This window comes from Mytilus galloprovincialis, chromosome 2 (genome assembly GCF_965363235.1).
Source record: "Mytilus galloprovincialis chromosome 2, xbMytGall1.hap1.1, whole genome shotgun sequence".
NCBI lineage: Eukaryota > Metazoa > Mollusca > Bivalvia > Mytilida > Mytilidae > Mytilus > Mytilus galloprovincialis.
In genome coordinates this window covers 62463162-62491100 of record NC_134839.1, presented here as the reverse complement: position 1 = coordinate 62491100, position 27939 = coordinate 62463162, and the positions used below count along the sequence as shown (strand labels likewise).

Genomic DNA, 27939 nt, shown 5'->3' with positions numbered 1-27939 from the left:
TTTCAATTATCATATGTTTAAAATTTAAACACGAAAGTTAAAGAAAATGTTCCAGAACAAGGGTATTACACTAAATATGCCACACGCGATATATTATACATAGTATACTAAAAGAGCATGTCGTTTCAATATGACGTGTATGTCAGTTGTTCGGTATATCAGTTATTCGTCAAAAACACAGTATCAACAACTAAATATGTGAAAGTAGAATAACGTAAATTATGGTTTTCGTCCATTGTGATATGAAGTATAAATATTAGTATATGGGATATGATTCGGTCCTTTACAATTACTACTAGTAAATGCTGGAAATGGTTATTGATTCGTAATCAACGTATCTCCCATATCAATATAACTGGGGTCTCTATCCTTCTCATCCTCCGATGACGTTCCTGTAAACTCATCTATTGCTTCTTCGTTCAATGCAGGTAAAGATTTTGCTTGTTTAATTGGAAATGACGGAAAAGGAAGTTTGATTCCTTGAACTTTCTTTGTTCCATGACTTGAAAAAGTATTGCATTTTCCTTGTACCGAAAGTGGATCAACTGTCCTTGGCTCAAGTCTAGGTTTCTGTTGTCCTGTGTGAGGTATTATAGCTGTTTTCCCGAACGACACGAGTTGCTGTTCTTTGTTTACTTGCTTGACTGGTTTTTGTGTTACTCCTATTGTTACATCATCTGTGGTGGTCGGCTGAATGCATATTTCTCGTATATCAAAATCAACGTGTTTGACCTCAATATGATTGCCAGATTCTTGTTCTTTTTGCATCTTTTTTTTCCTTTTTAATGTATCGCTATTATCTTTTTTCCTTGTTAATGTATCGCTGTTATCGTGGTGTATTTCTGCTTCTATATTTACCTTTTCCTTTGCTGATTGGCTATCTATTATTTCATGTGTGTCTTGGTGTGCATCATGATTCATTTCCGGTGATTTTGCATCTGATGTGTTTGCTTGTACATAATTATTAGGCAAGATACGACAACAACAACAACACCAGTGTGTCTGGTTTTCGGGTTTCTGTCCTTTTGGACGATATTGCGATATGTCATCGTAAATAGGGTCGTCTTGCTTCGATAAATCGAATGTATCTGCACTGCTTCGTGGAGTATTAAAAAATGGAAATATTTTTGATGCCCGATCTCTCAAATCTTTAAAATTCCTTATCACACGGATATATTCCGAACGTCTTGATACACGAGGTATATCTTCGACATCTTCTGGTACATTTGATGTGATTGATGGTTGAGGACTGAGTATTGACTGCTGTTGTCTTTCATTCTTGCCTTTAGCCAATTGGTTTTCCAACGTTCTTAATCTTTAAAAAAGAAAATAAATTATAATTACCTAAGTAGGTATTTACAACTGTCCCTTTTCTTTAAAGTATACTTTTGTACTTTTTCTTGAAAAAAGGATAAGTTGTGAAAAGAACAACACAATGTAATATCACGCACACATCAAAACTAATATTTACGAATATGAAATTAAAAAAACTCAATTTCTATTAATTTGAATAGGCAACATTTATGTGTGTGTTTGAGCATTTGATTTTTGCAAATGAATTCTACATAAATGAGTAAGGCCAAGACCATTTATGGTCATTTGAAAAACATATATACCAGTCAAAATTTAATTATATGTTACCTTTTAAATTGGTATATTAGCCTCGAAAATAGATATTTAGCCTTGAGATTTAAAAGGTAAGTTAACCCCATTCGACTAATATGATTTAATAAATTTGGCTTCATGCCATTTACATTGTCAAACTCTCTTATTCACATCAAAATTGAATGGAGAAACATTAATTTGCAAATGAGAGCTGACATTCTTTCTATATTAGGTTCATCATTACAGATGGACAAAAATGATTGTGTTTGCACCTAAATATTTAAAAGTGTTTAGGCCTAGCATCCACTTAATATGTAAACTTAATAACATTTTGTGTTTCAAATAAAAAAAAATATTTTGAAGGGCATTTCATTTTTTCCCTGCAAAAGATGTAAATAAACTAATATTGGTAAAATCTTTGTGATTGCCCCCTCCCAGCTAACAGTTGTATTCTACTGAAAAGCTTGATATCGATCAACTGATCTGGGCAATATCAAATGTAACTTAAATGTGTGTTTATTTTACAATCACCTGCAGTGATAAAAGAAAATGCTCTTCAAATCATAATTTTTTCCCCCCAAAGCACACCATTTATTGTGGAGCAGGATCTGCTTACCCTTCCGGAGCACATGCGATCACCCCCCAGTTATTGGTGGGGTTCGTGTTGCTTAGTCTTTAGTTTTCTATGTTGTGTCTTCTTTACAAATGTACTATTATTTGTCTGTTTGTCTTTTTATTTTTAGCCATGGCGTTGTCAGTTTATTTTCAATCTATGAGTTTGACTCTCCCTCTGGCATCTTTCGTCCCTCTTATATTTAAAATATATATATGGTGGATTCTAGGTCTTAAAACATTTCCAGCTGCACATGGTGGTCTGTATTCAGAGTAATATTGAGACATAAAAACAAACATTTTTGTCCATTTGTTATGTCGAACCTTAAAGAATTTTTGAAAGGTTCATAGAAATATTGGAGCAAACGTACAATCGTGTTTATTTTTGCACTCAACTTGACATATTACTACCATTTTTAAAACAACATTTTGGAATTTCCCCTCAAATTTTTTTTCTCACAAAATCGGGGATTATTTACCTACATTTTGTTTGACAAAAATAAAATAAGTTTTGCACCGATTTGTAATTTTTCGCTGTGTACTATTATCACATAATTTAATGCCAATAAACTTTGTTTTTTTTTGTTAGCCGTTTTGGTCACTAAATAACTTTATTTTGGACAAGGTAAATGGCATGACACCAAGCTATACAACTCTTATTGTATGAAAGGGATAAACTGACCTTTCAATGCATAAGGCTACATATCTATTTTCTAAGTTAATATACAAATTTAAACGGCAACATAGCATCGTAATATGATTGGTACAGGTATTCTTTAATTGACCTTAAGACGTACTAGTAAAAACAAACTGAACTGATGTACTATCATATTGTCAATTTGTAGTGACGGCCAATTTCTCTAATTTTGTGCTATTTTCACATTTCCTGAGCGGTGTAAGAAAAATATTACTCATTCTCAGCAAATGATTGGTCGAAATTAATTTTAACGTTTAATTTTCTTGATTACTTCTTAATTACCTATTATGAAGCCAAATTAAGACCATGCCTTATGACGTCACATGTAAAGAACACAACATTCTGCAAAAGTTTACAATGGAAGGATATAGATCATAAGATAAACAGATTACACCACTACAACTCGTGTATTACGATATTTCTCCACACTCAACAGTTAAATTTTAAATATGTAAAAACACTCGGTACGGCCCGCGATTTGCATATTAAGATTTAACTGTTTCGAGTGGAAAAATATCGTAACACACTTGTTGCAGCTATGGAATCGATATATATGTATCAACATATACGTGCAGTTTAAGAAAAAAACACATATATGTGGTTACATGAATTAGGATTGACATGACGAACGTTTAGGAATTTTGGGTCCTATATTCTCTTCAAGTTCGCACCAGATTTTGCCTTTTTAAACTATGTTAATTCGAGTCACTAATGAGTATTTTGTAGACGAAACACGCGTCTGGCGCTAAAAATTTAGTCCTGGTACCTATGATGAGTTTATATACACACCAATATGTGAAATAAAAAAAAAATGATTTCATATATTATTTATAATCCATCTATTATAATTATCTTTGAGGACGACTTCCGGAGTATCTACAACCATTGAATAAAAATCGATTGTTAAACTCAAGGGCTATTCAATGTATCAATAGATATGTAAGGTGAACATATAAGGATGACCTGGTATAATCAATTGAATTTGTACTGTAATAATAATTAATGAATTATAAAGTTAAATATTTGGGAGAATGTCTTAACGAGGGACAACTTTATGACAGACATTCTCCATCGGATAGCACGTGGTTATACAGAGCTGACATCATTATAATATATATTTATCTAAAATTAAATCAAACAATGATAGATCTTTAAACTTGCAATGAAAATTTTAGTTTTTCCCTCAGGGGGATTCGAGCCTTGCTTTATGTGACATTGTGGTAACACCGCCCGCACTGTGTCAAGCTCCATAGTCTACTCGTTCACCTAGGCTACATAAAAATATAATTTTAAGTGGTCGATGTAATGTTTTGTGTCGTCGGCTTTGTCCATGTTTGCAACGTGTACATATATCGACATGAAACCATATATAAGTGTTATAAGTTTACATAAGATAAAAGTAAGGGTTTTAAAGAAAAATAAAAATAAAAACCATTTTGACATAGGAATTCATTACTTTTTGCAGATATATCTTTCCAATTACCATCCACTGTGTAGACATGTCACATAGACTAAGAGTGCAATCTTAAATAATCTTACCTCGTTTTCACATTTGCTAGATGACATGATACTGCAACTAGTAAAAACACACAAACCAAAGACAGTGCAGCTCCACCTTAAACATAGAAATCAGAAATGCTTGAAATGTGGAAGTTCTTAAATTTAAAACTAGGATTATTCATAATAAATATTCACAGTAATAAATTTGCTTCTGTGAAATTTCTATATAAAACCTGCTGCAATTGATGATGATGATGATGATGATGATGATGATGATGATGATGATGATGATGATGATGATGATGATGATGATGATGATGATGATGATGATGATGATGATGTAATGTCTGTAATATAGGCTGTTTTCTGTATGACAGTCCGTATTTGCTTATCCATTCCATACATTGGTCCAGCAATTATTGTAATGATTTTTTCCAACTTTTTGTCACACGATTTTTGTGATTAAATTTTTCGAAAAAATGAGGCCAAAGTCATTTTTAATTTGATCATTAGGAAGATTAATGTCAACAGTTTCTAAAAAGGTATCACTCAAAGGCATTGCAATTCTAGTTTGATCCAAATTTTGGGGGATATGCGACATTTTCACCCCCCTTTTTGCAATATTTTATGGTAAATAAATGCAGAATATTGCAATGGATAAAAAAGGAACTATATTACACCATTGTAACTTTTGAAAATCAAATCTATGGAAGATACTGATTACATACATATGCACATGAACAACACACACCGTTAGGTTAATGTATTAGAAATCCAGGAATAGGAGATGATAAAACGTTTTGTGGTTCATTTTTAATTTTATTTTCTAACTGTGGAGTGCTACCTCAGGTAAGTATTTTGATCCCTATATAAGGAAACTATGGAAAGACAGATTTACACATAGTTTGTTTTTGGCAAACTTTGATATGTTCCACGTGTACAGCATTAAATTTACAAATTTTACTGAAATGTGACGAAAAATTGCGTTACATAAAGGTAGTTTGTTTCGCTATTCTGTATACGTTTGAAAACTAAAATGTTAAGCGAAACTAACTATTTTTAATTTTTTCAAAGATGATATCTTAGCAAAACATTTAATTTTAAAAGATATTCCACAAGGTAAACAAAATTCTTTGCAAAACCATTAATTAATTGGAAACTTGATTCCATAGTAGGCAATACATACCAACAGTGGTAAAGAAGTTCAACTGTGCATTATTGTATATATCTGTAGATAGAAATACAGAATGGTCATAGTTATTACTGAATTATACATTGATACACTATGATATGCAATAACCAATGATCAAAATTCCAGATGTATTCAATAGATTCTCAGTATTAATTTTTATAACTGTTAATGTGTCTTTGGTAGTTGGTCGTCTTTTTTTTGCCATTTTTTTTTATCTATCCTCGACTTGTCATTTTTGTTGCGACCTTGGTATCTCGTGATTTTTTCTTCAAAATGCTCTTCCATACATACATATTGTAGTTTACATATGTTAGTTAGTGTACAAAGAGTCTTAAAACATATACGCAAGAATGATACAAAGTACCTTTCGGGTAAGCCCAGTTTTCATCGAACGCAAAATTAAATTAATGTAAAAAAAGTTCATCATAGATATCAAAACTAAAATATTGTACACCAGATGCGCGTTTCTTCAACAAAAAACTCATCAGTGATGCTCGAATAAACAAAGATTTAAAACATAGGGATCCCAAACTAAAGAAAGCTTGTGCAAACAATAGCCAAGGTAATCTAATCCTGAGGTAGAGAATTCTAGGTATGTCAAAAAATTCAAAGTGTTGTAAACAGGTAACTTACAACTATGATTATATCAATAAACTCATCATATATACCAGAATTAAATTTTGTATTTACGCCAGACGCGCGTTTCGTCTACAAAAGACTTATCAGTGACGCTCGAAACCAAAAAAATAAATAAATAAAGTACAAGGTTGAAGAGCATTAAAGACCAAAATTCCTAAAAGTTTTGCCAAATGCAGCTAAGGTAATATATTCCTGAGGCAGAAATGCCTTAGTGTTTAAAAAATTCAAAACTTTTGTAAACAGTAATATATAATTAGTTATCAAAAGTACTAGGATTATAGTTTTATACGCCAGACGCGCGTTTCGTCTACATAAGACTCATCAGTGACGCTCAGATCAAAATAGTTTAAAAGCCAAATAAATACAAAGTTGAAGAGCATTGTGGACCCAAAATTCCAAAAAGTTATGCCAAATACGGCTAAGGTAAATATGACCATATCAATGATTATTCATGTCGTAGAATATATTAAGTAATGATAAGTCAATCCTGGTTCAAGAGCAATATTGACTGATGTGACGCAACACACATCACACATAATTTATAACTATCGATACTGCTGATAAAATTATAGCAAGTCAGTATAATGCTATAAAGCACACATGACGACAAGAAACATTAATGTTGGTCTCTAAGTGTCTTTTGTCTATATTTATGCCCGATTAAGTGAATCATTGACAATTATCACATCTATCCTTATATTCTTAAAGGTAAGAAAAGAAAAAAGGTAATATAAAGTGATATTGAATGAAAGGCTGAAACGAAGGAGGACAATGAGGGGATACATTTAGATCCATTTAATATTAGATTTAACGCAACAGTAGTTTAGCGATGTTAAAATACCGTTAACAAAATCAAGATAAAAAAAAACCTGAGTGAATCGCATGTTATCAAAAGAAGGACGTATATTGTGGCATTGACAGGATAAGAGTCAAAGAAGCACCACTTACCATACAAATAACAATTGGGAATATAGGACACAATCAACATTAACAGATCAGACGACTACTAGTATTCAGGTATTTTAGATCTCAGACCGTAAAATTATACAGCGTCAATCCAATTCTTATTTCCTTATACCTCGGTAGAGCAGTTTTTGCGTGGAAATTACGTCTCGTTTCATGACGTCCATATGAACGCGCGTAATATAAGTTATATGGTTCGCTACTGACTCTCTACGGATCCATAAAGGGTTAGGAAATTCATAGGAGATGAGGCCAGAGGATGGTTTGCTACTGACCCCCTACGTATCCATAGAGGGTTAGTAAAATTCATAGAAGATGAGGCCAGAGGACGAATCCCCTATTGATTTTATTCACCCTTTATGGATCCGTAGGGGGTCAGTATAGTTAACCGTATAACGAATTTATCGCACACTGGACTTTTTCTGATGCCTTTTGTTAAAAAAATAAACAATGAAACACAACAACATTGACAGATGACGTCACCATTGACATTACCGCGTCATGAACCCCCTATGAAATTAACTAACCTCTACGGTCTTATAGGGGTCACCACGTGACAGTGTTAAACCAATCACAACGTGACAATTTATCCGCGGTGCGATAAGCATATATGAGTTTAAATATGATATAAAGATTTTTTTGGCTAAAAGGATATGTTTCTTTTTTTAAATCGGGGAGTTGACATAAGGTGAACTGAGCCTTTTTCTTTAACACAATTCAATTTCCATTCTCAATTTTATCTAAAATTGACGTTAAAACGTTTCAATTAATTCAAAGCGCATGACCTGATGAATAAAAAAACCACCGGGTACACAGTCAAAACCACCTACGGTCAAACTTCCCAAACCCTTTAAAACTTCAAATTCTACAGTGCACATATTTGTACATTGAAATAATTGTACGGTTTGCCATACTTTTAAGATCTGTCGCTAAGATTGAAGGACTCAAATCAAGGAAACTTTTGTATAGTACCTTTTGCCCAAAACAATGGTTTTGATTTGTTGTAATTGATGTTAAATTATACTAATACCGACTTTTTAACAATAGTTTACACCTGCTTAAAGAACTACCGAAGAAAGGCTGTGACGATATATCAGCTTCAATCTGCACTTCACTTATTATATGGTCGCCTTAACGATCTTTTCAGGGTCTTTTATTTTGAGTTAACTGTTTTTTTTTTTAATTTTCTATTTTTTGAATTAACTATTTATTTGTCGACTATTTTTAACTAACATCTGTACAAACGCTTCCTGTTTGAGGAAAATACAGTACAATCAGTGTATGCTGTTTAGACCTTATACAATATGTCACTTTTTTAGTCTCTTACATTTAACATTTGTAATGGATCGACGGGTATATTTCACTTAATTCGTTAATATAGTGATTTGTTTGATTATCTATTACTTTCCCATGAAAAACGATAATGCGTTTTCAAATTCAATTAACAAATATATTTTCAGGGCCACTACCTGTACCAAGTCAGGAATATGATAGTTGTTGTCCATTCGTTTGATATGTTTTATCATTTGATTTTGTATTTTTGAGTTCAGTTTTTTTGTGATTTTACTTTTTACACTTGATGACATGTTATCTCTCAATCCACACCTATCATCGTAATGGTTTAACGGACAACCAAACTACACATTAATTCACTGTAGGCAGAACTACTATGGTTAGGAAATTTTTTATACCGATACGCGGTTCTTTCAGTTTGACGTCACTGCAACACATGATTTGTACAAGCAATCTTTTATGTTCTTGTATTTATACTGTTGTACTGTGATGCAAATAAAAAAAGTTAATCATTGGATATATAGTAACTTTGTTTTTTTAGAGGAAGTATTTCACGTACTCATTTGTGCATAGTTGGTTCTAGGAATTTGTATTACTAAGCACTTACTCGAACACTTTTCTAACGTATTCTGATTATTCAAAATTCAACGTCATCTTTAAACATATTAACGTACTTGGTTAAATGAAGTAATAAAGATAACGTTACGTTGACTATCAGTATTATAAATGTGTTTTATCGTTTTACTATATATAAACATCGGTAAACTACTAACACATATTAGGCTAATATGTCTTACTTCAGGTATAAACCGGAATAATAAAACATTAGAAATCCGTCAGGATTTATACACTTTCCTTGAAAATGCGGACAGATATGAAGAAACCGTTCCGGTCAATATAAGTCAATATTACAAAAACTGTCATTGTTTCTTCTCTTCTAAACATGATGTAAAGAAGAAATGTTAAAATATTTATGCCAGAACTTAGATCCTTATTACGAGTATTTACCAGTTGTCTTTTCTGTAACATTGGAACTACCTGAAAAAAAAACGAAAATTTTATTTGAACGGGTGCAACTTAATTGCTTTGTAGAGGTTTTCCTTTCCTCTTTTTTTTTGATACCTGACCACTCGAGCTCATGATGCTTATGTAAGACATAATAGTGTCCTGTAAAAAAGTGTCCATGAGGACAGTTTTTCATAGAATTTTGGTATTTAATAATGTTCATTGCCATGGAATAGTCAGATTTTTACTGTTAATGATATGAAATAGTGTCCATCCACAGGACAAATTTTCATAGTAGTTGCTATTAAATTGTGTCCTCCAAGGGAAGTAATACAAAGGTCATTAAAAAGTTTTATTATACTTGAATTTTAATTAAAATGTGAAGGATTGATGATAAATTGAATAATATACAAATGTAAACAAACAAATAATGGATGGAAGTGAATATAGAGAAATTTAAGTTCTAAGAAATTTCCAGCAAGTGGTTAAATGACAATGAAAGAATAACAATAAGAAGGGAGTTTAAATCTGAAGATCTTTACTATATTTATCATGTCAGAGAAGAAGGCATTTGAAAATAAATAATAATGTCCATTGCCATGAAATATTGTCTCCTCAGTAGACAGCATTTTCAGTACATCAACAGTTATAAAAAAGGGTCCATCTACAGAAGACATTTTTGTAGTGAATGTTAATAAATTGTGTCCTCCAAGGAAAATATTACTGACAGCATCTGTTCGTTACTTATTTGAGTTTGAATTATACATGTATATATTATATCAAAAGATATAGATATGAAGATAAGGATGATATGAGTGACAAATGAGACAACTCTATGTCAAAGTAACAATTAATCAAAGGTCTCAATTTAAAGTTAAAATGCTTCCAGAAATAACAAGGCAATGAATATCATTTAATAGATTAATCATATAAAAAAAAATGGCCTGGCGGACACAATTTCCTGTGAAAAAATGCCCCCCCTGGACAATATTATGGTTGTGAATCATGTCCATGTTCATGGACACTTTTCCATACCTGAGGACATATTTTCATAGGACATTGTGTCCAGGACACATTTAAATAAATAAATATTGTCCATGGACAGTATTTACTATGAAAATGTGTCCAGTGGACATTTTTTCATGGGGGACATTATTAAATCCTACACTTACTTATCTATCTGTGTTTTTCTGGATTTTGTTTCTTTGATAGAATATTTTGTAATAGCAGAAATGAAAAATATATGAGAGGGACATTCAATCTCATAAGTCGATAAAAACCCAGACAACATCAAGCCTAAAAAAGAAAAAGACAAACAGACAAACAACAATGTACAAAACACAACACAGAAAATTTCAGACTAAGCAGATCCTGCTCCACATATAGAGGATCCGTTATATTGCTCATGGTAGAACAAACCCGATTTTTATCTGTTGATACATTCACATTTCAGTGCCTTACCATACGTTTTTATTATTTAGTTGCCAATGGAAGCTGTTCTTCTTACTTCTATGCATTTTTCTTTTATTATTTTATATTGCAGCCACCACCAAAACGTTAACAAATCGGTTTTAGTTTCAGTATCATCTATTACAAATATGTTGTCGTTCGCAAATCATAAAGTTATAGATATTTCGTGAATAAATATCCGAACTTGATTTGTCGTAATATAGATGTCGATTTAATTCTGGAAAGCAGGACTTTTATAGTCTTTGAAATTAATGAACAGAAGTATAAGATGTAAAGTTCCAGATTGTACATATCACACTTTCATTAAGTGTTTGTCAATAATACACATAATAAGCAGTTTATAAAAGAGAGCCAACAGATACCAAAGGCATTAGTCGAAACAAAACTACCAATGTCATTGCAAAAAAGGGGGAAACGACGATAACACAAATGCAAAGTTGAAGAGCATAAATTTTTAAAAATAAATTTAAGTTCAAAAGATGGTTCTTTAATTTTTTTTAAAGCTGATGATTTATTTGTCTTGAAGTAAATTTTTCCTAGCAAAAATTAAAAATAACAAAAATTAACAGAAAGTCCATAAGCCAATGGCAAAATCAAAAGCTCAAACACCAAACGAATGGTTAACAACTGTCATATTTCTTACTTGGTACAGACATTTCCTTGTATAGAAAACGGTGAATTGAACCGGGTTTTATAGCGCTAAACCTCTCACTTGTATGACAGTCACATAAAGTTCCATTATTTTGATAACGATGGATTAACAAAACAAAAAGTCCTGATAGGTAAAAACGTCAACATTGTGTTATATTCTTAATCACAAAAACAAGCAACTATGACAACAAAAATGAATAAAACTTGAAATTATTTAAAACACAAGTTCCTACATTTTTACAGTAATGTTGTTACTTCAAACTATAATCTGGAAATCTTAAAATCATATTATTCATTCTTTAAAATCTAAATGAAAAAAGTTGTGTCGGTATAATCATAAAAACAACGAGATTATTAGCACAGAAAGAATCATGGAAATAAGGAAATCTATGGGATTAAGATATTTAGAAAATATATTCAGATATTTTTCTTTATTCATAAGAATAAGGAAGATTCATTTTTCCATATTCTGCACGTTTAATGGTCATCTTATGACGAAAACTTTAAACATATTGTGAGGTTACAATGCAACAACAGAAAGGACAACTGACAATACCATGGCAAAAAAGAAAACAAGTTGGGAACCTATAAAAAAATGCTAGTATTCAGTCAAGTTTATATACTTCTCAAGAATTTAGTATCTAGGATTAATGTATCAATGTACTTAATATCATCATTGTGCATTGCTACATTTTATTTTACCTAAGTAATTAAATTATAATTAAAACAAATAACATTTTACAATACATCTTTTTAGAAAGGTTTACAACTTTATTTGTATTTCTAAAAATTAAAACTATCTAGCAGGTTGTCTTTAAGAACACTTGAATGTTTCCTGTGCAAATAAGCCTTACCACTGATAAATGTGTATCCAATATCCAAAGCTAATAGTATGAAAGTGAAATAAAAATGCACCAAAATCTCCATCAATGTGGAACGAAATGTACCATTTTAGTTTTACTAAATATAAGGAAATATTTTAACGTATGAATCTATCGGAAATTGCATATTGAAACCAATCTGAAAGCACAACAAGGCATATTAAAATGCGGAAGTATGTTATCGTGTATTCTCGATGACAATTTTATGAATTTAATGTATTTTAAGCGTTTTTGCAACGATGGTTTCACTTTTTAAAATATTTAATACTGTAATTGTCCAAATTGTCTCGTAAAATATAAAATTAAAATCCTTTAGCATAGTCCATTTACTATTATAAATTATTCTCGTAATTTTTAGAATTCACTTAAACTTTAATAACAATTTTATATGTTCCGAGACATTAATTGTCAAAATGTGCATCTGGTGCAGTTAAACTGGTAACGGTGATGTAATTGCAGCAGAAACAATATATAAAATGTCCATCGAAATAGTGCATTACGGATGATTGTCATTAAGACTTAGTTTGTTTCCTATCTACTAAAATATTTATAAAAAATACCAGGCTTATAATTTGATACGCCAGACGCGCGTTAAGTCTACATAAGACTCATCAGTGACGCTCAGATCAAAATAGTTATAAAACCAAACAAGTATAAAGTTGAAGAGCTTTGAGGACTCAGAATTAAAAACAAATGTGCCAAAAACAGCAAAGGTAACCTAAGCCTTGGATAAATCCTCGAATAATTCATACGTTTGCAAACAGCTAAATTTATAAAAAATGACCATATAATTGATATTCATGCCATCACCTAAGTGCTGACCACTGGGCTGGTGATACCCTCGAGGACGAAACGTCAACCAGCAGAAGCAAAAGAACGTCAAATAGAACTAAAAGGTATTATTTAATAGTTTTTATATTTGACGCTCGTCCATCCATGCCAATCCTTGATTTTATCTTTGTTATACAGTAAAGTTATGTACAAATTTCTATGAATATTAACCAGTCTTTCGTATAAAGTCAATTGTATTGTGGGCTTGCATAAACAGAAATTACACATTTTCAAATTTTCATCTGCGTTCAGGTGAAAGTTTTAGTGTGACTAGTGTTTGAACATTTGCTTTTGACATTTGAGTAGGGACTTTCTCTTTTATATTGTCCTCGGAGTTCGGTATTTTTATTATTTTACTTTTTAGCAATGTTTCATCTTTTGTGTTATACAAATCTGGCCATAGTATAGAATCTAGAAATTGACCAAATATCTCTGATCGAAGTAAAACATTTCTAACTTCTTAATATGAACAGAAGACTTTTAAATTGCTGTTTTCACTAACAGACAATCATTTTATATTGAAAGTTCTCACGACAATAATAAGACTAGTTACCAAAAAAATCTTCAATTTTCAAGAAATAACAGAAGTATCAGTTATTGAAGTAAATATGTTTCTTACTCTTCAGCATGAACAGAAAACTTTTAAATTGCTGTTTTCACTTAAAGTAAATATTTTGTAAGGAAATTTATCATGACAATAAACCGTCCAGTATGCTGAAAATTATAATTGTAGAAAATTGATTAGAATCCTACGCTTGCACCATGCTAAGGACTGTGGAAAACTCTTAGAATTTATATATGGGACGGTATTTTATTCTAATGCGTCTAATGACACTATACACTCACATGTATATCGTAAATAACCTTGTAAAACAGACAATCTCTAAAACATGTAAAATTATGTTTTCGAAGTAGTTATCAATCTGTATGGATACCGACGTAAACAAATCATTGAAGGTGTTACTTTGATCATAAGAGTCCGGTTCACCGGTTTATAGAGTGTTTAGACGCAAAGAAGTACTAGAATTTTCTTTTAAATCAATCGCGATCTATGTATATAATATGTAAGTGTATAGTTCACATCACAATGAACATGTTTATTAAGTTTCGAGTTCATGGCCACAACATCATGGTAAGCTATTCTATGAAAGAAATAAAAAAAGCAAAGGCCCGATTTTTTTTTAAATCAATGTTGACAATACATTGATAAACGTTACATAATTAGATGTTTAATCAAATTTTATATTAAGCATGTGTGTAAAACAGGCAATTGCTACTTCTATTGTGAAAAGCAGGCATATGGTTCTTGAGAAAATAGGACAGTTTTCTTTGTGTGCAGTAATTTATCGGCAAATAAGGGTAATTATGTTCAAATATTAAACCCAAAGCCTGGAAAAAGGATTTTATGTCTAGAAACAGATTAGAGTAGGAAATAAAAAAAAAAATTCCATAAAGAGTGCATTTATATCAAATCGATTAACTTTCTGTCCACTGTGCACGACTTTTTCGAAATGGTATCTTTTTAAAATTTACAGATATGAGATGATCTGCATTAAGACAACTATCCAACAAATGATGCAGCCATGGTTCACCAAACGACCTTCAAAAATAAGCAAAACTCATATCATATCATAGTCCGTTATAAAATGCCTCGACATGATAAAATGTTGAACAATTCATTCACGAAAACAAAATGACGTAGGTATGGCGAAATAATAAACGAAAAACAAATACAGTGCATAAATTGAACTAAATATACAACTTTAGACCGGATTTACCCATTTAATCTTTTAAGATAAGTTGTACGACTTTAACTTTTAAAATTTTCATGAAAATAAGAGATTTCTGGTGCTGATACGTGGTGAAGGGTTTAATTTATGTTTTCATACATGTAATTCCAATACGAAAAAATAATTAATGATTTCATTGTAGGCTTGCTTGAGTGAAGTAGTGGCCTCCCTTCTGATAACACCAAACAACTAAAATGTGTATCTTGCTTTTTCCTTCAATCGAGACAATGTAAAGCATAGGTGAACTAGCTTATTTCTGAAAGTATTTAATTTATCAAAAATATTATTAATATTGTTAGTAATGAAAGACGAAAAAATTATGGTAAATGAACACGTTTTATGCAATGTCCCAAAATCATTTTAAAACAACATGATTAATTTTACGAATGTTCGTTTCTTTAGTCTACAAATTCTAAGTCTGGTTTTTTTTTTCGAGAGACCAAACCTACTAATATGTACCTTTTGCACAATCACTTAAAATTGATACCAACAAAAAAAAGATTTTTCACAGCTGTGAAAAAAATGGTTACTTGGGTACCAATTTTTCGTGGTTTTCGTGGATGACTTTATCCACGAATTTTAGTGCCAACTGAAAATAAAATACCTGTAGTTTATTTCCAGACATGGAAAGTTCCCATGTGATTTGACCGAAATTTATCCATGTACAATTTTAATCGGTAAATTCTTACGAAAAGAAGTTTCGATCAATGAAAGTCAGATTTCCGGAGATGATATGCGATGAAGTTATTATTTCATTTTTTTATATAATATGTAATTCTCATACGACAAATAGGGTTTCATTTCGGGCTTGCTTTTTTATTTCTATGATTTAAAATTAAAGTATGATTTGCAATATTTTCTTGTGTAGCTTTCACATTATAACAGACAGCAAACCAACGACAACCACTGAGTTACAGGCCCCTGACTTCGGACAGTTAAACATAAATTAGGTTAAGTATGTCTGTAAGCGCTCACTCCTCTCCCAAATCGTGTTAGTTGTTAGGTTTGACAATAAATGTTTACATGGAAATGATTTCATTCGATGTGTATATATAACAAAATACCAGGAAATATATTTCATCGTGTGTGTCATTGTATTCTCTCTATGCATGAGAACAACGATGGAAGGTCATTGACACTACTTAAATGCTCAGGACAAATCACTATCGCTCATTTTGTAGCAATGAACCAATGCATGTCCATGTGAAATGCTCATAATCTGAGCTCTTTTGATTTCAAAGGATTATTTCCGGCTCAAAGTTTTATAAAATTCGACTGCATTCCAGACCTTATGTTGATCAAATGTTAGCAAAGGACGTTTAATTATCATGATAACAATTTCATGCTAACGATTCATTAAATATTTAATTAACTTTTTAATTCAGTATTCATTCTGTTGTCAATTAATATTGATGATAAGGATTGTGTTACAGTAAAAAGTTTGTAGATAAACTCATCATAGATACCAGGACTAAATTTAGTATATACGCCAGACGAACGTTTCGTCTAAAAAAGACTCATCAGTGACGCTCGAATCCAAAAAAGTTAAAAAGGCCAAATAAATTACGAAGTTGAAGAGCATTGAGAACCAAAATTCCTAAACAATTTTCCAAATAAAGCTAAGGTGATTTATGCCTGAGGTAGAAAAGCCTTAGTATTTCCATGGAAGTATTATATTGACAGGAAGTACTACGACCCGACTTCAAACGTTTCATCTGCGATGCCGCGCCAAATTTAATGACATGTTAACTAACTTGAAACATGGCACGTTATTTACATACCAGCGTGTGGTGCCCTACAATATTGTCATTCTCGGTTGCTTTCGGGATTACGGAAATAAACGAAGAAATCGAAAGTTGTGATAAATTCTTAGGAAACAGCAATCGGCAAACCTCACCATATTCCGTTACCTAACTGTGCCGATTGGGTGACTGATGGATTAATGCGAGTCATCATTAATTCTATAGAAAAACACATTGACGATGGAAATTTGTACCAAATTTATTGAATAAATGCCCCAATTTTATTGATTTATTTTTTCGGTAGAAATTGCACTATATGTAAAATATATCGCAAGTTGTGATTACATAATAACTACTGATTACTCCATTGAGTGGCACACATTTCCTGCATATTTAAGACGATTGTAAATAATTGTTCTATTAAAATCAAAAAGATCAAAGAACTTTTTACTAAATGTAGGAAACATTAAGCTTCGTTCTAAATCCAGGGTAAGATCATTGGTTGGTATATACGAATGTTCAGCTGAACCCCTGTGTGTTGAAATATTTTTTAGTACTGCGACTTAAGGGTGTGTATAGTGACATTATAAAAATAATTGTGCGACTGTTCAATAATATTTACCAGTATCATTTGGACGGTTTCATTTGGTCGGATAGTGATAACATATTTTAGGGGACCGAAATGTATTATATAAATATCTATATAACGTAGTTATTAGATCTCTGTTTTCTTCTGCTGTATTTTGTCGATTGGTACTTGCTCGATTAATTTTCGTATTGTAAACTGGAAATTTCTACTTTCCAGGATTATCCAGTAACTTAATCGCGATTTAAACTTCACCCACAAACTAATAAAATAATGTCACTCACTATTTCAAATTGTTGTAAAATAATTAATTCTGGGCCGATTTTCATTTTTTATGCATCAGTCGATTTGTTTAAATAAGTTATTCACGAATAAAGGTCTACCGACGCGATTGAAATAAGTAAAGGTGTTTTCCGACAGGTAATATTGTTAAGCTGTCTCGATTACAACCACGTGATTGATAAAAAGTATCTCTGGTCAATTTATGACCGCGGCATCGCAGATAGTCACAAAAGAAATTAACGACAGCGTACTTATTAGACAGTTTCCATATCTTTTCTACAGAGCTACCCAGGTTAAACATAAATGCTAATTAATCGTTGTAGTTCCTGTCAATATAATACTTCCATGGTATTTCAAACAATTCAAAATTCAACAGTATTTATAAATATAACCATATCAATGATAATTCATGTCAGCACAAAAAGTGCTGACTACTGGGCTTGTAAAAGTTTGTAGATGACCCCTTTCAAAACTGTCTTCTCCGTACAACTTATGTTTGGAAACCACTGTTACGAATCCCCGTTCAAACCAATACAAACTTACAGCTTTTATTTCAGATCTTGCGGGTCAATGACTTTTCAAAAAAGGCAACAGCAATATATCACTGTTCAAAATTTGTAAATCGATAGAGAGAAAACAATCCGGGTCGAGAGAAACCCATCAACCATCAGAGAACACCAGTCCGCATTGTGAAAGATGAAAAGAAGAAAAAAAAGTTTCTTAAATTTTTCATTTCCAACAAAGGTTTCGATGCCATCAACTTTGGCAATATCCTTCTTCATAATTCAGTTCATTCAAACATTCGTAAATATCTACCTACTTTAAAGATCAGTCTTAACGTATCAATTCTTATACCTAAACCAAACAATTACAACTAAACTTTTCAATTACAAACACGTTTTGCAGGATCTCATTATTGACGCCCCAGGAAATTCCAATAGGGAAAAAATAATTAAGAATCTATTTTAAATACAAATATAATCCTTTAAATACTCTTTTACTTGAGGATTTATTTTCATCACATGCAGTAAGATTGATTATTTTTTTTTTAAAAGCATGAACATGAGAAATGACTAATAGTGTTCACTACAAATTGCTTCAAGATATTAAAAAAAAACACCAGGAAATTCCAATAGCGAAAAAAAAAATTAAGTATCTATTCTAAATACAAATATAATCCTTTAAATACTCTTTTACTTGAGGATTTATTTTTATCCCATGCTGTAAGATGCTCCCAGGAATTTAAAAGATTAATGCATTTGAATGGTTGTGACCCCAACCTGGATCAGCCTCTGTTTGCCTTCAAAAACGGAGTTCCTATCTATTAAATCTGTATCTTTGTATGTTGAGCGTGTCTAGTACTCGGGTCATCCCAATCTCTTAGTATGCCCAAATATGAATGTTTTGTTTTTTTTCCAAAAAAAATTCTTATAAATTATGGTTTGATATTGTCAATTAATATGCTATAATCGGGGGGAGAGGGGGTCATTCAAAAATCAATGTTAACAAATATTTATGGTTTAGAATGGGGTTTAAGTTAGTTATACAATTCGGGATACTACGTGTCTTGATAAGAAACCCCTACAGCCTCTGGCCGACGGGATTTCTCTTACCCAGACAAACATATCCCTCGGTGAATAACTATTACTTCAACTTTTAATCTGTTATTGTACGCTTGTTCTATTTCTGCAGGTGTGTATTGGCGGAGCATTAAAGTTTCTTTGAGGTCGAAGGCAATAACAACGATCGTTTCAATACATTTTGATCCAATAAAGTTTGTTTATCTGATAATGTCGCACGACCATTCGCTTAAATTAACTGCAGTTCAGTGTAAAGTAAAACACAAATTGAAGAATTAATCCTTCTTTGTTTCATAAAAAAGAATGGGAAACGTAGATACAAGTATCTTGTCATAGGGAGCGATTGATCCTACTTTGTATCAACATGCTTGATTTCTTAATTGACAACCTATTTTTAACGCTAAGACAACGTGTTTTTTCAACAAACTATCTGCATTTCCATGGGAAGAAACTGTGCCCCTCTTCTTTTCGACTTGTTCCCATATTGATATGAGGAAAGAAAAGAAGTCAGCAGTATTCTTTAATGTATTACTATATAATTTAACTAATGTTTTCTAATTAAATAATTCAAAACTATGTTGAACGCATCTATCCTATCGAATTTGTTACATTTCTTGACTTCGATAATTTATCTCCAATTCGATACGATATTCATGGGCTTGTAATTCCTATCATGATTTCTTCGATAGAGGGTTGCTGCTCACAAGAACGCTATTAAATAAAGGCAACAGTAGTATACGTAAACCATAAGTTCCAAGTGGTGAAGTTGAAATGTCCCTTGGTAAGTTCTACTTGCGTCATCACGAGTTGGTTGACCTTTTTGGAATATCTGTTTCTCAGATGATAGCAGTAATTATAGATGCATATTGTAATTCATCTGGTCTCGGTGATTGATAAATTTGAATTTAAACAATATTTGTATACCGTCTCCGCCATAACATTTATTTATTGTAATTAATTTTCCACTTCCGTATTGTCTAGAATGTGTATTGGTCGTTCTAGCTCTTCAGTGGAGAAATTTAAAAAGGTGTCTGCTAAAATATTCCCATTAACTTTTGCATTATTTGTCTTTACTTAACATCGTTCATAATGAAGGACGTAGAGTTGTTAATGAAGGTAAATCCAGTAAAGTGCTACTGTAGCGCGGTAATGAACAACTTTATAACTACTTTCATTTGATAAGAGATTTTTCATTTTAAATTTTATTCGGTATTTAGGTGTTGACATGAATAGCAACTTCTAGTATATGGTCACTTATAATATAAGTTAACTGTTTGAAAATGTATGAATTATTCGAAATACTAAGAATTTTCTTATTCCATGCATAGATTACCTTAGTCGTATTTGGCACAATTTTTTGGAATTTTTGGTCCTTGGTGCTCTTCAACTTTATACTTGTTTGGGTTTCTAATGTTCATGATCTGAGCGTCACTGATGAGTCTTATAAAGACGAAACGCTTGTATGTTGGTGGACTGCTAGTCCCAGACAGATTTATAAATCCGGCTGCCTCGGTACTGACATTCAACGAGTTTTTCTTTAAGTAAACTCATCATAGATACTAGGATTAAATTTTGTATTTACTCATAAATCGATAGAAAAAAACAAATCTGGGTTAGGGACGACATCAAAAGATCGATGTAGGATAAAAAGATTAAATCAAATAGTTTGGGGGTTGGGGGGGGGGGGGGGGGGGTAAATTCTACAAGTTTAGTATATCTAAAATCGATTTTTACATATATCCCTATTGATAAATCAATTTTTCTCATATTAAGTTAAGAGGGGGGAGGGGTGGGGGTGTCAGTGAAAAAACTATGTGAATTGAGTTTTTTATCCTACATTGAACTTTTGATGTCGTCCCTTACAAAATAAAACTGAAGGAAACACATTAAATATAAGAGAACAACGACACAATAAAATGTAACACTCAGAAACGAACTAAGCATTAAACAAATTCCGATGAGAAAAACAAATAACTCAAAACTTAATACATTTGGGATAGAAAAGTACCGTGACACGTCTTATAGTAATGCGAATTCACACTCAAATATAAGAGGAAACAAACGACACAACAGAAACACAACGTTAAAATGTAACACACATAGAAACGAACTATACGAAACAATGGCCATATTCCTGACTTGCTACAGGACATTTTTTTAAGAAAAAAAAGGTGGACCAAAAGTTAAAAAAATTGTCCCCAATACGGCTAGGGTTTTCTGCTTGGGACAAGAACATCTTTATTATATAGAATAATTTATACTTTTGCAAACAGTAAATTTTATAAAATGACTATATAATAGATATACATGATAAAACTGAAGTATTAACTAATTACAGAAAGAAACCTGGTATCTTAATATACTTATTTTAATATATCAAACGGAGGTAGCAATTATACTAAATAGATTTTTCGCTTATTTATAAAGATGTTAGCCAAAGGCCCGAAATATCAAATTTTCGTGCCCATTTACGAGAAGAACTTCAAGTAAATGCTGGATGACGTTGAGTACTATGTCAGAAAGTGCTTTCAGCGTACTTAAATCAATCTTATCACTTTATCCGAATTATGGAAGTATGTTCGGTCATACAGCTGGCAGCGCATTCAAAAACTAAAAAAGTACCAAATAATTTTTTGGTACTTTTTTTGGAAGTTTCTAACAAAACCTGATCAAGATACCAGGTTTTTATTTTTTTCCAGAAGCGGGTTTCGTCTACAAAAGACTCACCAGTGACGCTCGATTAAATAAGTGTCAAAAGGCTTAATAAAACTACGTTCAAAAGCATAAAGACCAAACATTCCGAAAGATTTTTTTATAATATAGTACAGCTAAAAGAGGGACGAAAGATACCAAAGGGACAGTCAAACTCATAAATCGAAAATAAACTGACAACGCCATGGCTAAAAATGAAAAAGACAAAAATATAAACAATAGTACACATGACACAACATAGAAAACTAAAGAATAAACAACATGAACCTCACCAAAAACAAGGGGTGATCTCAGGTGCTCCGGAAGGGTGAGCAGATTCTGCTCCACATGTGGTATACGTCGTGTTGCTCATGTTATAACAAATCCCAGGGGTGTAGCTAGGTATTCATTCAACTGTAGGCACCAATCGTCAGGGGTCTAAGGGCCGCTCAATGCCCCCAGTAGGTCCAGAGCAGAGCCCTAGTAGGGGGTTCAGGTGGGCGAAGCCCCCCGACGGTAAACGGTTTTCAGCATTTTAGCTGCAAAATTTTATGTACAAAAATATCAATTTTACTGGTTATTTAATCGTGATAATTATAATATACATGATGAAAAGATCAACGAATTATGAATAATTCACCATAACATCTGACTGGTGAATTATATAACGCAGTACAATCGGAAATATTAAAAAAATATATATTTACAATATGAATTGCCCAGCGTAGATCAGCCCTGGGAACAGTATACCTAACAATATGTATGTTCCTGATCAGCGTATCCCTTTAATTAAGCAGTACACCCTGTTTGGTATTTTCATACTTATTCCGTTCTGATTGATATATACGTTTAACTTAATTAACAGTACATATTGTGACAATCATTCATTTACTTCTAGCTCCCTTCGTGGTTTTTCGAGAAATAAAATCTTGAATAGTCATGATCGGCTTTTAATAGAGTCAGCTTGTTTTGAGTATTGATAGGCCGTAATTATGTTCCATTTCCCAATTACAAACCATATACATTTAAAAGAGAACAAGGTACGATAAGGCCGGTTTTTTTGGCACCCCTATTTTCTCATTTTCTAAATTTTGTTTTGGAAAGCTACTTATCACGTTAAAATATTCCCTTAGGTTTGAAGTTTGTTTGGATGAACTTCAAAACCTTTTAATGTCAGAAAATGGGTGAGATTGTGGGGGTTAAAGGGTATCAATATTCGAATAATAACAGAAATTTAACCCCGTCACATCTCCTAGTTGCGAAAATTAGTAGTTTTGAAGTTCATCCAAACAAACTTCAAACCTCAAGGAATGTTTTAAAAGAGGGACGAAAGATACCAAAGGGACAGTCAAACTCATAAATCTTAAACAAACTGGCACCCGTCGTGTTGCTTATGTGATTACAAATCCGGTAAATAGTCTAATTCGGTAGGTCACATTCATGAAAGGGAAGGGGATTGTAGTTACGACGTAAGGAACATATCCGATATCATTTGTGAAACGGTTATTCCATAACGGTCAACAAACTCGTGATGGCGTCCGTAAAATTTACGAAGGGATGATTTCAACTTCACCATTTGGAACTCTTGGTTTAATAGCTTCCTTGTGAGCAGTAACCCTCTATCAAGAAAATCATGATAGGAAATGCAAGCACGGGAATATCGTATCAATTGGGAGATATATACCCCGTATGCAGGTGCTGCTGGAATGTTGCTACTTAGAAATGGAAAGTTCACAATTGGAAAGCTGAAATCATCTCTTTTGTCGTAAAGTTTTGTTTTCAACCGACCCTCATTGTCAATTTCTAGATGTAAGTCAAGATATGAAGCCGACTTAACTGTATCTGTAGTATCCTTTATCTCCAATTCGATGGGATAGATGCGTTCCACATAGTCACCAAATTTTTAATTGTTTAGTGAAAGAACGTCATCTATATAGCGGAAAGTAGAGTTAAAGGATATTGCTAACTTCTTATCTGTCTTCCTAAGAAGTTCCTGCATGAAGTCAGCCTCATAATAATAAAGAAACAAGTCGGCAAGTAGAGGGGCACAGTTTGTTCCCATTGGGATGCCGACAGTCTGTTGAAAAACACGTCCTCCGAACGTTACAAATATGTTGTCAATCAAGAAATCAAGCATCTTGATAATATCGGTTTCAGAGAATTTTTTGTTTGAATCAGAGTGATTCTTTACAAAGTATGATTTATCCCTCCCTAAGACAAGATACTTGTATCTACGTTGGCCATTCTTTTTTATGAAGCAAAGTAATACCAACTCTTTCAATTTGTCTTTTAGTTTGGAATGTGGAATACTTGTGTACAGAGTAGAAAAGTCAAATGTTTTAATACTGTTACAAGATGAAAGAGAGTTAGATTGTATGTACTCTAAAAGATCTTTGGAATTTTTAAGTATCCACATCTGATTCACGCCACCTCTAGAATAGGGAGTTTCACAATAACTTTGAAGCCCGTCTTTGATTGCTGATAAAATAGATGTTAATAATTTAGAAAGAGGTTTCGTGAAACACTTGGAAGACCCAGCAATATACCGTTGTTTGTAAGGAAACTTATGTAGTTTAGGTATCCAATACAGTAATGGAAGATCCAGTTCTTCATCTTTGGTTAAAATACCAAAGGAACAAAGAACAGACCTATGATTATCCAGGATTTCCTCTTTGGTAAGTGTTGTGAGGGTATATGTTGAGTTTCCAAGTGAATTGTCTATACCTAATTCGTTTATCAAGCAATTAATGTAGTGACTTTTACAGACAAAAACGATGTTATTTGGGGATTTCTCTGCGGGGACAACAACATATTTATCATGGAGGTCGGATAAGTGTTTAGCAACATTTGGGTCTTTAAAGATTGACGTAGCATGGGCATTGATGGGCCCATTCAGTTTCTTAATTCTGATTTGTATTAACGACCTCACTGCCTTAATCCATTCGGATAGAGTGTCTACGTCTTCCTTTTCACGTTCAGCCCATTGCCTGGCATAATCCTCAACTGAGTCCATCAAAATTTTAAAGTTGTATTTCCAATTGACGGATTTAGGCTCACGATATTTCGGACATTTCGATAACACATTTCGTAGAGAAGTGTTATTAACAATGTTAAGGTCACCGGTAATAACGTGGCCAGTAGGATTATATGTGAATTGGGAACTAGCACAAGTGCAATCAGGAGATTTAGACTTGAAGTCGTCAATATCGAGATTTTGCAAAACGCGTTTGTAATTGAAAATTTTAGTTGCAATAGGTTTGGTATAGGTATAAGAAATTATTGGTACAGACTGGTCTTTGAAATAAGGAGGTATTTTCGATTGAACTAATTTATGATGAAGGATATTGCCTAGGTTGACGCCATCGAGACCTTTGTTAGTGAAGGAAAGATTTAGAAAAGATCTTTTCTCTTTTTCATCTTTTCCAATGCGAACTGGCTTGAAAAGTCTGTGACTTGCAATATCCGAAATTATAGCTTGAAGTTTGTATTGGTTTGAATGAGGGTTTGTAACAGTGGATTCCAAACATAAATTGAACAGAGAATGAAGTTTTGAAAGGGGTAATGAATAAAGTTTCGTGCGAATGTGATGAATACCTAACGGCTTTTGTATGAATGACAGCAAGTCATTAATAGAGACATCATGCAGAGAAGGTGATGTATAATGACGATGACCATGACTGTGTCTACGTCGAGGAGTCGAGTTGAAAATATTCATCACATTCACCGAGTTACACGAAGGACTAGATAGAATACCTATACCATCAATTTTGTCATTGCAGCCATACGGTGTTGCAGTTCCCAATTGTCTAATCCAGTAGTCTTCTTTTTGTCTACGGAGAGTCGTTGGAAGATTAGGATTGTTAGAGCTATGGTATATCTTTTCGATAATGCGAACTGTCATAGAAACGATGGAATGATCGGGCTGATTGAAATGCTGGTATAGAATGTCGTTAGCATTGAGGTTAATGTCTGATCTATGACCGCACATACGTTTGTTTAGCCTTCCTTTCGTTTCACCGACGTATACCAATCCGCAAAGGTTGCACTCTAATCCGTAGACGACATTTATCGATTTACAATTCAGATCATCGTAACTTCTGGTAAAATAGGACTTCTTGGTCAAATTGCTAGTGAATTCAGCATCTGTAATTAAAATAGCACAAGTTTTGCAGCCTTTGGTCTCACATTTTGAAATGCGACAGTGTTGTACTGTGTCATCAAAAACCAAAATGTCTTTAAGGAAAACTGAACATGGCTGTATATGTGTAATATTGCTATTGTCACTAGGACGATGATCTGAATGAGTCGTGTTTGAGATATTTGTCATGTCTGGTGATGAGGGGACACCTGCCATATCAGACGACACCGTGTCCATGTTGACGTCTGTTTCGGACCTTTTTATACTGGGCGACGTCCGAGCCAGTTTCCTGTTTAATCTTCGTAAGTTCATGCAATTGTAGTTTTGCTACTGGGCGGATGATGTCCTCGGGGACAAAATGTCCACCAGCAGAGACATCGACCCAGTGGTAATAAAAGAGGGACGAAAGATACCAAAGGGACAGTCAAACTCATAAATCTAAAACAAACTGACAACGCCATGGCTAAAAATGAAAAAGACAAACAGAAAAACAATAGCACACACGACACAACATAGAAAACTAAAGAATAAACAACACGAACCCCACCAAAAACTAGGGGTGATCTCAGGTGCTCCGGAAGCAGTAACCCTCTATCAAGAAAATCATGATAGGAAATGCAAGCACGGGAATATCGTATCAATTGGGAGATATGTACCCCGTGTGCAGGTGCTGCTGGAATGTTGCTACTTAGAAATGGAAAGTTCACAATTGGAAAGCTGAAATCATCTCTTTTGTCGTAAAGTTTTGTTTTCAACCGACCCTCATTGTCGATTTCTAGATGTAAGTCAAGATATGAAGCCGACTTAACTGTATCTGTAGTATCCTTTATCTCCAATTCGATGGGATAGATGCGTTCCACATAGTCACCAAATTTTTAATTGTTTAGTGAAAGAACGTCATCTATATAGCGGAAAGTAGAGTTAAAGGATATTGCTAACTTCTTATCTTTCTTCCTAAGAAGTTCCTGCATGAAGTCAGCCTCATAATAATAAAGAAACAAGTCGGCAAGTAGAGGGGCACAGTTTGTTCCCATTGGGATGCCGACAGTCTGTTGAAAAACACGTCCTCCGAACGTTACAAATATGTTGTCAATCAAGAAATCAAGCATCTTGATAATATCGGTTTCAGAGAATTTTTTGTTTGAATCAGAGTGATTCTTTACAAAGTATGATTTATCCCTCCCTAAGACAAGATACTTGTATCTACGTTGGCCATTATTTTTTATGAAGCAAAGTAATACCAACTCTTTCAATTTGTCTTTTAGTTTGGAATGTGGAATACTTGTGTACAGAGTAGAAAAGTCAAATGTTTTAATACTGTTACAAGATGAAAGAGAGTTAGATTGTATGTACTCTAAAAGATCTTTGGAATTTTTAAGTATCCACATCTGATTCACGCCACCTCTAGAATAGGGAGTTTCACAATAACTTTGAAGCCCGTCTATGATTGCTGATAAAATAGATGTTAATAATTTAGAAAGAGGTTTCGTGGAACACTTGGAAGACCCAGCAATATACCGTTGTTTGTAAGGACACTTATGTAGTTTAGGTATTTTAACATGTAGCTTTCCAAAACAGAATTTGAAAAATGAGAAAATAGGGGGGGCCAAAAACAGGCCTTATCGTACCTTATCCTTTAACAGAAGTTGATAGTTGAATGAATAAAGTCTAATGAATATTTTTGATTATATAGTACAAATTTAATCAACTTTACATAATTTTCAATTCAGTACATTAACCCATTATACTGCCGAGGATGGAAGATTTACAGCCCGTAACAGAGAAGTGATC

General features: G+C 32.9%; 2 protein-coding genes across 3 annotated transcripts in view; one reads left to right on the top strand and one right to left on the bottom strand.

Annotated features, from left to right (window-relative positions):
* The window catches only part of LOC143064068 (KAT8 regulatory NSL complex subunit 2-like), a 486386-nt gene that overhangs the window by 63409 nt on the left and 395038 nt on the right, over positions 1-27939 (top strand). The window lies entirely within an intron of this gene.
* LOC143064060 (uncharacterized) lies at positions 182-12635 on the bottom strand. Of its 2 annotated transcripts, XM_076236572.1 has the most exons (5): positions 12482-12635; positions 9510-9539; positions 5601-5642; positions 4454-4529; positions 182-1315 (listed from the first exon to the last, which is right to left on the bottom strand). In XM_076236572.1, exons 1-5 carry the CDS (start codon positions 12552-12554, stop codon positions 316-318), a joined length of 1221 nt encoding a protein of 406 aa, XP_076092687.1. In that variant the 5' UTR covers positions 12555-12635; the 3' UTR covers positions 182-315. The 2 variants fall into 2 exon arrangements, with proteins under 2 accessions (XP_076092687.1, XP_076092688.1); XM_076236573.1 differs by lacking the exon at positions 9510-9539 and having other exon boundaries at positions 12452-12603.

Coding starts and splice junctions, on each gene's coding strand:
- LOC143064060 (XM_076236572.1), bottom strand. CDS start 12,554: ATGGAGATTTTGGTGCATTTTTATTTCACTTTCATACTATTAGCTTTG. Junction 4,530..5,600: donor GAACTTCTTTACCACTGTTG/GTATGTATTGCC, acceptor TCTATGTTTAAG/GTGGAGCTGCACTGTCTTTG. Junction 1,316..4,453: donor CTAGCAAATGTGAAAACGAG/GTAAGATTATTT, acceptor TCTTTTTTAAAG/ATTAAGAACGTTGGAAAACC.